At 38.8% G+C, this 12,110-nt stretch overlaps 1 protein-coding gene and 1 long non-coding RNA gene across 4 annotated transcripts in view; one reads left to right on the forward strand and one right to left on the reverse strand.

Annotated features, from left to right (window-relative positions):
- Nucleotides 1–24: 24 nt before the first annotated feature.
- Nucleotides 25–8,340, reverse strand: LOC307024861 (catechol O-methyltransferase domain-containing protein 1-like). Of its 2 annotated transcripts, none has more exons than XM_079659315.1 (7): nucleotides 8,221–8,340; nucleotides 4,394–4,518; nucleotides 4,192–4,297; nucleotides 3,719–3,837; nucleotides 2,983–3,037; nucleotides 463–596; nucleotides 25–374 (listed from the first exon to the last, which is right to left on the reverse strand). In XM_079659315.1, the coding sequence occupies exons 2-7, from the start codon at nucleotides 4,496–4,498 to the stop codon at nucleotides 222–224; spliced, it is 672 nt and encodes a 223-aa protein (XP_079515441.1). In that variant the 5' UTR covers nucleotides 4,499–4,518; nucleotides 8,221–8,340; the 3' UTR covers nucleotides 25–221. The 2 variants fall into 2 exon arrangements, with proteins under 2 accessions (XP_079515441.1, XP_079515440.1); XM_079659314.1 differs by lacking the exon at nucleotides 8,221–8,340 and adding an exon at nucleotides 7,751–7,899.
- The window catches only part of LOC307024867, a 137,092-nt gene continuing 125,596 nt past the window's right edge, over nucleotides 615–12,110 (forward strand). For both annotated transcript variants that reach the window (XR_013804011.1, XR_013804012.1), the window contains exons 1-2: nucleotides 615–2,330; nucleotides 10,081–10,219. This is a non-coding gene — a long non-coding RNA (uncharacterized lncRNA). The remainder of the gene's footprint in view (nucleotides 2,331–10,080; nucleotides 10,220–12,110) is intronic.

Here is a 12,110-nt window from a genome sequence, read left to right on the forward strand (position 1 = left end):
TAACAATCACACTACTAAAACAAGTGGCATGTAGATTATTTATTGAAATACAAACGTAATTTAACTGAAATGCTGTCTCGTAATGTAACAAATTATTAAGCTATACAGATTATGAAGTAATACATGTGCCAGTTTCCAAAACATGTCCCATAAAAAGGATATGCAGTGTTATAAAGGTAATGCCCACTACCTATGAATCATTGTATTCATCAGACATCTTTCTATAGTTTTATAGCTAGTGTGAGCCCATCTCCTATGGTTAGCATACTCAGGTTGATGCGTGCATCTCGGTGCAACTTCTTGTTTAGCTTGTCGATAGCCACAGTGTCTTGGTCGTCAGGAGATGGATTCACTACCTTTCCACCCCACAACACCTGCAGAAAAAAATCAATAAAACAGGTTTAGAGGATTAGCGGTCTGCAAATATCCTACTCCAACTTAATGTCTTTGTGAAGGCCCTACATTGTCGATGGCGATGATGCCCCCTTTCCTCAACAGCAGCAGAGATTTTTCGTAGTAGTTCTCGTAGTTTACTTTGTCTGCATCGATGAAGGCAAAGTCAAATGTTTCAGCCTGGCCATCTGCCAAGAGATCATCTGAAAGAAATAAAAGAGAACATAAATTACACTTCAGGTTATTATTATCATTATAAATAATGTATTATCATTATAATGAAACTATATGAAAAATATTATTGCTTACTGGCAAGGCATAATAATCATTACGTATACTGGTTACTAAAGTAAGAAATATATAATTTATAGTGCAAAAACTATTATAGGTAGGCTAAAGCAGGGGTTCCCAACCTTTATTGTGCCAAGGACCGGCAGATACGTTAAAAAAAATTGCGGACCGGTTGTCAATTTTAGCTGATTTGAATATTTACTCATCAGCAGGTGGCAACAGAGGCTAATTGTATTTAACAGCCTGAAGAAATACCAATTATGCATCCAAAACATATTAATAACGTATAAAACCAGGAAACTATTCAAACAAAAAATTAGGACCACTTTACAAATATTAATATAATATAGCCTAATATAGGTGGCAACAGTGGCTAATTGTATGTAACAGCCTGAACAAATAATAGAACGATATGCACCCAAAACATATTAACAACGTTTAAAACCAGGATACAATTAAAACAAATTAGGACCACTGTAAACATATTGATATAACTGAAATGTCAGGGAGACCCCTGGGCTTGTTTGCCAGCCATAATAACGTCATACCGAGGCGTTCGTTCCGGTGCACTCCGACAGCATTTAGCACTACATAGAGATTATGATTAAACTAACTTCTTTTGGGAACACCCACACACCTATGGAGTTGGCCAGATGTGTGTAAATTACTGTTCATGGTCATTTGAAAACAAATGCCGTTGTTGGACACACACAAACACACCGAACATACACACACACACACACACAGCGGAGCTGAGCAGAGCACATACACACACACATCATGCGCCTTTGTGACTGGACATTTCCTTCATACAACGAGTAATAGGGGAAATAATCGGGCCGTTCGATGTGTGTGTGTGAAACATAGCAGCCTGCAGTGGGGAACACAGTGAAGGCGGTGTGTACGCGCTGGTTCTGCACTTCTCAGAGGCTGCCTCCTGATGCTGCAGCCATTTCATGAAGTGAAGGAGGTTTTACAAATAAAAAAAATAGCTCTACACCCCTGGTCGCAATGTCCTTAAAATGAAGTCTGAGTTCGAAATATATCTCAAATAATGTATGCACTGCCATTTCCCCACATAAACATAACAGTCTGCGATTAAACGGTTGTCTCCTGTGTGCTCCACTTCCTATTGGCGCACCGGTAACTTTCTCTGTGCACGAGAGGCTGAGACCTTATGCTAAACAATTTTTATTTATTTTGTATGTTTTGGATGAAATAATATGACTGGTATAGGTGCGAAAATTAAAAAATATATATATTTTTGTAATAAAATATTTTAAAATATTTATAATTCTGCAAATAAATAAACTGCAGATAAACTCACAGCTATTTCGCGGCCCGGCACTAACACCTCCGCGGCCCGGTACCGGTCCGCGGACCGGGGGTTGGGAACCCCTGTGCTAAAGCACGACTGATGTCAGATGATTGGCACGTGACGTCACACAACGTCGACTTGAGTCGTGACGTTGACCGCGACTTCACCGTTGAAAGTTTGATTCACGTGGAAAAACTTCAGCAAATAGCTTAAACAATTATACACGTTGTGTATTTGACAGATTCGGAAATATGTCACACAAGAGATGAATGAAATGCAAAGGATAAAGAGAAGTGCAGCAAACACAGAGACCTCTTTGGCATGACAGGTGAGTGCAAACTTGTGTAAACCTTAGCCGTTTTATGCTATTATTAGCTAACTATGTGCTACATTTGCAGGTAACCCCAGCTGTGTTACTTAGCATTTGACTAGCTTAGATGAATATGTTAAGCCAAAACGCAGCTGCTCGCAATCTGGAACTGATTGGTGTGCCAAATGGTAATTAAGGAAATTGATTTCAGCTGTAAGATTTTACACTTCAGATAATCACGTGACACTTACTGTCACAATTGCGAGGGAAACCATTTAAGAAACACGGTGGAGTTGCATTGTGCATTTTTCACCGAAAGGTTTAGCTGCATATTTATTTATTTTATAAAAAGTGGATCTCACCTGCGTTGCAGTTGTTTTTAATTGTTGTGGTATGGTTTCTTTTTCGCTTTATGAAATTGCTCTAAACTGTCAGGGATCTTTACTGCCCCCTGTGGCGGGAAGGCGAAAAACAGTTGGTGGCAAGTTTTATTAAAGCAATTGTTTTGGTTTTGCTATAGAAAATACTGTAATGATGAAGACTGGTTGTTTGGCAAAGTAACTTTATTACCTTTTTAAGCCATTATTAGCTGTCATTAATGTGAAATGCAATTCATCCAATTTGTTATATCAGACAAATTAAAGTTATTCAAATAAAAGTATCAATGTACCCAGAGTTTTCAGAGCTGGCTGTATGCGCAGATCAATTTTCTGTTCGACCCCAGCCTGGAAAAAGAACAAGGATAATTTCAAAACTGAGTGCAGCGGATACATTGTCAGATGAATGGTTATTTAGGCAGTACATGAAAATATTTGTACATGCATGATGTTTTTTTCAATGGTTTTACAAGCATGACATTGTTTACAATAACCTATTTTTTATTTTATGGATGAATCAAAATAAGATACAGGCAGAGGGATATGGGACTGGATACAGCTGATTGTATGTTTACATATTGTTCATGAGCTTAAGTATACCAAAAGCACTAGAATACAATAATCTATATGAAGTTCAAGCATGTAAACAGATATTTCACAAAAAATTCAAAGTCTGAAATGATTAACTGTGACCAACTTGAAAGTCATGAAATTAAATTCAAAAGGTGGTGTGGATTCAATCATTTAAAACATGAGTGTATGATTATTAAATGACTTGGCAGACAGGTTCAGTATTTGTCCTTTATCACACAAAAGACTGACAGATACTGAAGGAATTCTGCTTCACATGCAGATGCACAAAAGTGCGTCAAACAGTGCTTCCATCTATTACCTGTGGTGTAAGAAAATCCTCTGCACTGATCAGCACTTTGCAATATTGGAACAACAGAGCAGTATTACAAATCATATACTTTACTCTATCATAATTTAGTGCTTGGACAAATACTAAAACATAGATGTGAACCGTACCTCTTTCCAGAAGGGTTTGCCAATGTTGGTGTAGTCTTCGCTGACATCACATGCCACAATAACTCCATCATCGGGCAAAGTCAGTGCAATGCTTAGTGTGTTGTAACCTGTGTATACTCCTGCAATGAGAGGGCACAATGGATGATGACAGAAAGGACAAAATTAACATTTTTGGAAAATTCTGTTTCTGTACAGGCAGTGTGATTACATGAACTCAAGTTTCTTTGTTGTGGTCATGAAATGACCTTTCTGCACAATATGCTTTTCTTTATGTAAATACATTTGAATTGGTTTACAGCTAATATAAATATAATTCTCTGCAGCAACCGAATTCCTCCTAGAAACTTGGCTTCTTGTGCTCATTAAAAAGGTACTTTACTGGAATCTGAAGATGCTAAGGATTGTTGAATATCAATCCTGAGAGATGTATGCATTACAGAGACTAGGTGTGATGTTAAGTCTGAGGCCCTTACCAATCTCTAATGCTTTCTTGGTTTTAATAAGCTTTGCCATATTGGCCATGAACTGCGACTGCTCGCAGGCGACCATCATGATGTTCCAGGAGTGTTCCATTGTCCTCTGAAAGCAATAAGTAGTTGTGAAACATGATTTTATGATATAAGTGCTTAATTGTGACAGAACACATCTGTACTCAGTATACTGAGATGTGCTTACCAGTCTGAGTTTTTTCAGGGCTGGATGCTCTCTCATAGAGTTGTTGAGAACATACTGCATCAGTGGGTTATCTTTTCCCTCACAGTGACTTTTGAAGATGCTCATTCTGGTAGATTTCCTTTTCCCTGAGGACAAACATGAAACAATTATAAGGATTTTAAGAGCATGATGTAATTCAACTTACCATCCAGCTTATAGATCTTTCAGGAAACTGAAGTCTGGTCCACTTATTGTACAGTAGTTATTTGATTTAGATAAGAACTCAAGAATAAAACTTGAATGATCTCAGGGGGTTAATGCAATTATTGCACCAGCAGTCACAGATCCAGATTTGAAGACTGGAAATTGTAAAGCAGTAAGTATCGTTATCTTGGAGAACATACAATGACTAACATTGGGGTGACTGTGTCTTTGTACCTACTCATTCAAAGGCTTTGCAGTTTAGTATTTAGCATTATTATCAGGGTCATTAGGGGCTGGAAAGTGAATGATGATAAGAGGGAGACTTTGTACCGGGTATTATTTGTAGAACTCGGTAAACCCTCTACATCAGGGGTTCCCAAACTTGTCAGCCCGCGACCCCCAAAATAACAGTGCCAGAGACTGGCGACCCCCTGTCGACGGGGGGGGGGGGACGGGGGGGGGTGAAACACTGCGCTAGTGGATTGTCAAAGGGGGAGCCTCGTTATTATTAATAATAATAACAAAAAAATATATAAAAAATTAATCAATTTCTTTTTTATCAATTTTTATTTTTTTTATTTTCCATTTTAATTTTGTAATCATCTCGCGACCCCCACTCGGGGTCCCGCGACCCTCATTTTGGGAACCCCTGCTCTACATTACACCCTGATGTTGAACATTTGGATTACCATGATGATGCCTTCTTTCCTAGTTCCAACAGCTAAAACACTATATTAATGTAACTATTTGCTTGTTTTTTTCTATCCATGTACTATACCCTGACACTGCACAGGATTTAACGCTTAACTGTAGCATTAGTCAAGACTCGTATATAGGTCATTCAAAAATCTTTAATCACTTCCATTGTCGGTTATGAACACCACAGCCACATTGAAAGGTTTAGTATTAAGAGTGCACCTATAATGGTAGTATATTATGTTCAACCAGACAAGAACTTAAAGGTCCCATGTCATGGCCATTTCTACTGATCATAATTCCATTGTTGAGGTCTACTAGAATAGATTTAAATTGTGCAAATTTCCAAAATCACATTGGTTTTTCATACAGCATCTCTGTATAGTATGTTTATTCACTCTTTGTCCTAAACGCGTTGTTGGAGCTCCTGCAGAGCTCAGTGGGCTCATAGGGAGGTTCCCTATGAGCCCACTGTGCTCTGATGTGTGTTTATCTGTTACAATGGCGTTTGTTAGCAACCAGAAAATGACAACAGTAATGACAAACATATGAGAATGCTGCGTGGGGTCTGGGTGCCGTGTTTGCGGGATGTTGCGGGGCTCGCTGCTGCGAAACTCCGCGGAGTAGAAGTTAGAAGAAGTAGAAGTAGAAGCGGAGTTTCTCGGCTGAGAAAAGATAAGGCTGAGTGGATGGGTGTTTCTCAATCGTGAGGATGCTGGCATGGTAGTCGCGTACTTCCAAGTCACTTCCTTCAGAAACGAAGCAAGTATGCTTCCAAGCCACGGCTTCGGAAAACGAAGAAGAATGGAACAGGCTAACAAGTGTGCCACTCTCTCTAACGGTTTCAACATAAACTGTACCGAAAATAAATACCTTACGATGTCTATCTAATAATGAACTTGCTTTACTTTCACGGAACACATAACATATTTACCAACACATGTTCTACGCCACTACATACTTACATTTAAATGTCTGCTGTGTCGGTTCAGCCAGAGCCATATAATATAATCTCTATATGGCGCTGGGTTCAGCCATTCTCTGCAAGTTTTTTTTTTATTGGTCCGTGCGCAAAGCATTGTGGGGATTTTAAGGATGCGAAGTCTACCCATGTGCAGCCTCGAAATTTCCCCCAAACCAAGACAAGCCCTCGGTGGAATTCCAAGTATGCTGGACATTGGAACAGTACTTCGGCGACACTCGATGATCTAGCATCCTTGAAATATTTGCTTGGAAGCCAGTATCCTCGAGATTGAGAAACGGCCAGTGTGTGTTTGTGTGTGGCCGTTTCTCAACCGCAAGGATGCTTGCTTGGTAGCACATGTCTTCCGAGTCACTTCCTCCAGAAGCTAGGCAAGAATCCTTCCTGGCATTCGGAAAACGAAGAGTGGAACAGGCTAGCAAGTGTGCAGGTGTGCGTCATATGAGAGGCTCCGCCTTACATTTTCCGCCACAGATTTGGGGAAATTGGTCCGTGCGCAAAGCATTGTGGGGATTTGAAGGACGCGAAGTCTACCCATGTGCAGCCTCGAAATTACCCCCAAACCAAGGACGCGGCCTCGGTGGAATTCCAAGTATGCTGGAGCTTGGAACAGTGTGTGTGTGTGTGTGTGTGTGTGTGTGTGTGTGTGTGTGTGTGTGTGTGTGTGTGTGTGTGTGTGTGTGTGTGTGTGTGTGTGTGTGTGTGTGTGTGTGTGTGTGTGTGTGTGTGTGTGTGTGTGTGTGTGTGTGTGTGTGTGTGTGTGTGTGTGTGTGTGTGTGTGTGTGTGTGTGTGTGTGTGTGTGTGTGTGTGTGTGTGTGTGTGTGTGTGTGTGTGTGTGTGTGTGTGTGTGTGTGTGTGTGTGTGTGTGTGGCTGGCTGACTCCACGGATTGGTCCATTTGGTCGTCGTTACGTCACTTGGTACCAGGAAGAAAAATAAAAATCTCCAACGAGGCGTTCTGGGGCAGCATAGACCGGTCTTTTCTGTGTTAGAGTTTTACTCGCTACAGGGTGTACTTTGAGGGTTTGTGACTTTGCAGACCGTTAACATGCAAAAAAAGCTACATAACGCACAAGGGGACGGGTAATAACCGGAAAAGCATGACATGGGACCTTTTAAGGAGAATATTCTTGCCTAATTCTTTGTATTCTCAGATTTTTTTTAAAGAGTGATTTGATTTGTTTACAATATATCCACAGCACTTAAGCTCAGATATATACTGAAAACTCCTGCTTCCAGGCAGTTTTAAAGCAATATTACTTGTATTACTTTTTGAAACTGAAACTTGTGAGCAAAATAGTAATTTATTTCATATATGTTTTCCCTACTCTACAGATCGAAGTCTACACAATAACACTAGATGTTCATAAAAAACACAGTGCCCTCTACTGGTAACACGCCCTTACACACGCCTCACTGCTGATAGGTTGCCTTGACATAGTCGACGTTGTAACGCTTTAACGTGAAGAATTAAGGCAACAAAAATTCTCTCTTACCAATTAAATAACCGGTGAATAAAACCACTCCCAGTGTGACAGATCCAGCCAGGGCCTCTTTGGATATATAACGAAAAGCCATCTTTTAAACCACAACTGTGATACCACACGGATAATCTGATCCCAGTTTTAGCGCTTCCGTGTTGTCTCGCGCGTTACCGTAATACTGCGAACAGAGGCGAAGCTGCGAGGGATCAGGGGCGCGTAATCATGTGAGACTGTCTGTTGAGTTTCTATCCACGTACTATCAGTCACATGTACAGTGCCATCGTGTGAATGCCATTGTGTTTAGTGGCGATGAGATAAGGAAAATGCATAGTGTTGTAACCCCAACTAATCCGACTAAACAGAAGAAAACAAATGTATATTCACTAAAGCCAAATGAACAAAGTGTTGATAATATAATGCATCCATGACATTTAAAAAAGAATCATGCAGTTGCAACCGGTTTCAAGAGAAAAACAACTCACCACAAAGTTGCGTCTGAAGATGGCGGCTTGGACGTCAGGGTGCCTAACAGAACTGAATTCCTGCTGAAACGACCCTTAAAAAATCGAATCATTCATGTAGAAATGGTCATATGACCTGCTGCAGCTCTAATGATAGGACTGTAAAACCGACGCCCATTGTAATGTTGGGACTCACTGCTGCTTACTAGTGCATGTTCCTTTCTTTTGGAAATATGTATGACAATAATAATGTCATTTATTTATGCAACAGCACAATGGTAGACAACAGTTCATTGAGTGGAAGTTTCCATACCACTATTTATTCTGTAACAAGTTCTAAAAGCTCTGCAGTGAAACCCTTGTTATTTAAAAAAAAAACTTTCTGAAAAGAAAGCTTCATAAATACACATTTATTATTATTATTATTATTATTATTATTATTATTATTATTATTATTATTATTATTATTATTATGTGTGTTAGTATGGATTGTATATATATGCAGGTACTTTAACATTTCAATTAATTCACAGAAAATTGAACTGTTTGTTTTAAACATGTTATTGAAGTCCAATTGTTTTATTAATTAAATACAACACAATATAATTACTCCACAGAATGCATATAAAAGTTAAACTCAAAATATTTGGACATGTAATATAGGTGTTCGTACTGAGAGGGGCAGTGTTTTCAAGGCAATAAAGTTAACTTACAGTTAGTAACACTTACTGGATATGAAAAACAAATGAATATTGGCAATGTATTTGTTGATGTGCGCACTGTGATGTACACATTTCATTAACCTTTAAAACAATTAAATGATGGCTTGTATGACAATTGAGCACTAAACACCTGAATTGTTTTGGTCATTTATCAGTAATTATTTAAAGAGAAAAGAACTGTATGACATGAGGTGTTGTGTAAATTAGAGACCATGTGTTTGGGTTACCCTCTGTGTGTGAATCTGATTTAGTTAAATAGCATTGTACTGAGGAAGGCCTAAGGTGACTAACTAATTTAATCATTTTTTCTTCCGTTTACAATATCAGTATTGTTTAACTGATGATATATAAGGCAAAACATTCACAGTCCTGGAAATAACAACAACTGTTTGGGTTTCGTCCTCATGCTACATGACTGAAAACACATTTGATCACATCTGAAGTTTAAAGAGGATTAGCAACTTTAGATATTGTAGAAGAGCTTCTCCAACCCCATTTCTTTAAGTGCAACAATAAAACATTTTGACAAAAGCAAGTAACATTTTAAAATAGCTTCAATTTATTTTAAATTGATATAAACATGATTCTTACTCATAGATATACTTCTCATAAAACATAAACGATCCAAAAACTCAAATTAAATAATAAAGAGGATTTATAAAAAAATATATATATATATAAAAGTCAAGTCTCAGGAAGTGCAAACCAGGCATGGCTGCAGACCTTCAACCCAAATGACACTGTTCACTAGAGATGAATAAAACAAATGCAAAACCTTATAACTTGCAGCATAATTTCCAAATGTACATTCACCATTTGAATACAAACTCTAGGTCTAACTAGTGACGGATATAAATATATCCACTAGGAGTATACGAGCATCATCAGTTTCCTATGTGCTGCATAAAAGACAACAGCATCATGCATGAATATTTCTGACAAAAACGATACCAAAACAAATGATGCCAACTCATTCAGTGTGTGTTAAGGCCACGGTGACAGCACAGTTTCTGTTTGATAAGGACACTGTGTAGAGATTAGTATTCATTCTCAAATAGGAGAAGATTTGGACCAAGTGTTTTTTCTTCTAAATGACCCATCCTGTTCTACCTGATGGATAGCTTGAAATCTGCTGCTCTCTCTTTTCCCTGACCTCCAGTTCCCAGGATGCCCTGCATGGCTGCTGCTCACTGACAGCGTCTGGACAGCAGGGGAGGACAGAGTCTTCCTCCAGGGGACTCGGACGCTTCCAGCTGGGACGCCGAGGTGTGGAGCTGGCCTCGGGGTAAGCCCCTTGTGTGAGTAAACACCATAACAATCCAGCAGAGAGACACGCTCCCTGGGTCGGGGGATTTTCTGCTATGCCAGAACAATGTCGACACTGTTGTGATGATTGCATTTTATAGGCCTGCCTGACTCGAGTCTGCTGTTTATGAGAAGAAGTGTTTTATGATGTCACATGTCGGGATGATTAATGTGCTCTGAAATGTGTAGGCCATCTTTGTATGTGTGATGAGGCAATATTCCGTTTTTATCACAGACTACAGAACACTTTATGAGTCCATTAACTTTTTCTACAGAGGACTTGTTAAGCTTAAAGTAACCAACTGTATTAAACATTCACCTGGTTAATCAATAATACATTTAATTACTTAACAAACATGCTCTACACATTTTAAATCCAGCTGAACAGTGTTTGTCAGAATTTTCTCCCAGACAATGAAATGCCATGTAAGTCATCTACTCTCCACTCTAGATTTTCGACTTTGGCAGCAGACTTTCTCGTTGAGTGACAGATGAGCAAGCGATACGACTCCATCAAAAAGTGCAGCCTGACACCTCTCTTCAAACCAAATATACTCCTTGTTCCTGGCACTATATCAATTTGACAAGATGAAAAGTGTTAGAAAAATATATATACGTGACAATAATAGGGGCTTCACTATAAAGTAATACAAAAGAAATGCCCATGTACGTGACTGTGTCACAGAGTGTGTAGCTCTTCAGTCTTCAATTTGTCTTCAATAATTTGTCTTTTATGCTGTTGCATAATAAATATCCCTTTCCAAATTTGATTGAAATATTATTGATTCATCTATTGATTTATATTTAAAAATCAGTGGTTTAGGCCATGTGTTATTTTGTTTCCAGGAACACTTAACATAATTCAGGATAAAAAAGATTTATGCAGATATGGGTTTTCATTTAAGTTGAATGTATACAATGACTTGCGACAACCTGTGCAGTTGCATGGATCACATGCAGGATGTTGCCAGTCTCTGCTTCTTCCTCTCTGCACTGCGATGAACTAACATGGATAGAATGATGTTTATTATTTGGTTAATAATGTATAATGCAGGGCTTAATGAACACACCAAAGAACCTTTAGAACCTAAGACCTCTGGGTAAACATGACCCTTTTATAGCCATTAAACAAGATCTTTAGTCAATTATTCATCAAAGTGAAATGCTTTCTGCCATTAGCAGGGGGCATACATGCAGTTGTGATCAAGTCACTAAATATTCTTGTACTTGTGCTGTCATCACTCGAGTGTGTAAATCCTCATCACTGTGATATGCCTACATTCTGCCCTCCCTTTTAGCTAATAAAAAGCATAGACCTAAATGATTCATGGCAACCATTTACATAATTCATAATTAAATCACTACTCGATGGCTTGGAATTTATTAATAGTGAAAATGCTTGTGCCGCCATCGTGATATACTAATTAATATATTTACTTTTCATTGGCACATTGCTCACTCAGCTGGGGCCTGGTTATGGGGCAGGAATAATGCAATGCAACAACAAATTATCAGTGCATTTAAGTGGGAATGTCTCGGAGTGATGGCCACAATATGCATTTGCCTGAAGAACTTAAGGGAAGAATCTGTTTTTTCAGAGTTGTCACGTTCTGGCTAATCATTTTGAACACTGTAAAGATTAAGGCTAATGCATTTCCATCCTCTCCCGCATAGTGCTGCAGGGCATTTCTAATCGTGCTGTACACTTTTCCCACAGTCCAAGGAAATGTGTGCCACACATGCTCTCAAATCTTGTTGACAAAGAAAAACAGAAAATTAAAACAGCATTGTTAATGAAGCAAATGTGTATTTGATACTGGTCTGAATGGTTGTAGTGCTAAAATGTTAAGCTGAGTAATTGACAGAAAATGTAATTGTTTACAT

The sequence above is a fragment of the Notothenia rossii genome, assembly GCF_949606895.1.
Source record: "Notothenia rossii genome assembly, chromosome: 11".
Lineage (NCBI taxonomy): Eukaryota > Metazoa > Chordata > Actinopteri > Perciformes > Nototheniidae > Notothenia > Notothenia rossii.

Bases quoted from the DNA above. Each gene is read 5' to 3' on its own strand.
- LOC307024861 (XM_079659314.1), bottom strand. From the start codon at position 7,832: ATGGCTTTTCGTTATATATCCAAAGAGGCCCTGGCTGGATCTGTCACA. The intron at 4,519-7,750 runs GTAAGAGAGAAT...GTTTGTCCTCAG, and splicing joins ATTCACCGGTTATTTAATTG to GGAAAAGGAAATCTACCAGA. The intron at 375-462 runs GTAGGGCCTTCA...TTTTTTCTGCAG, and splicing joins GCATCATCGCCATCGACAAT to GTGTTGTGGGGTGGAAAGGT.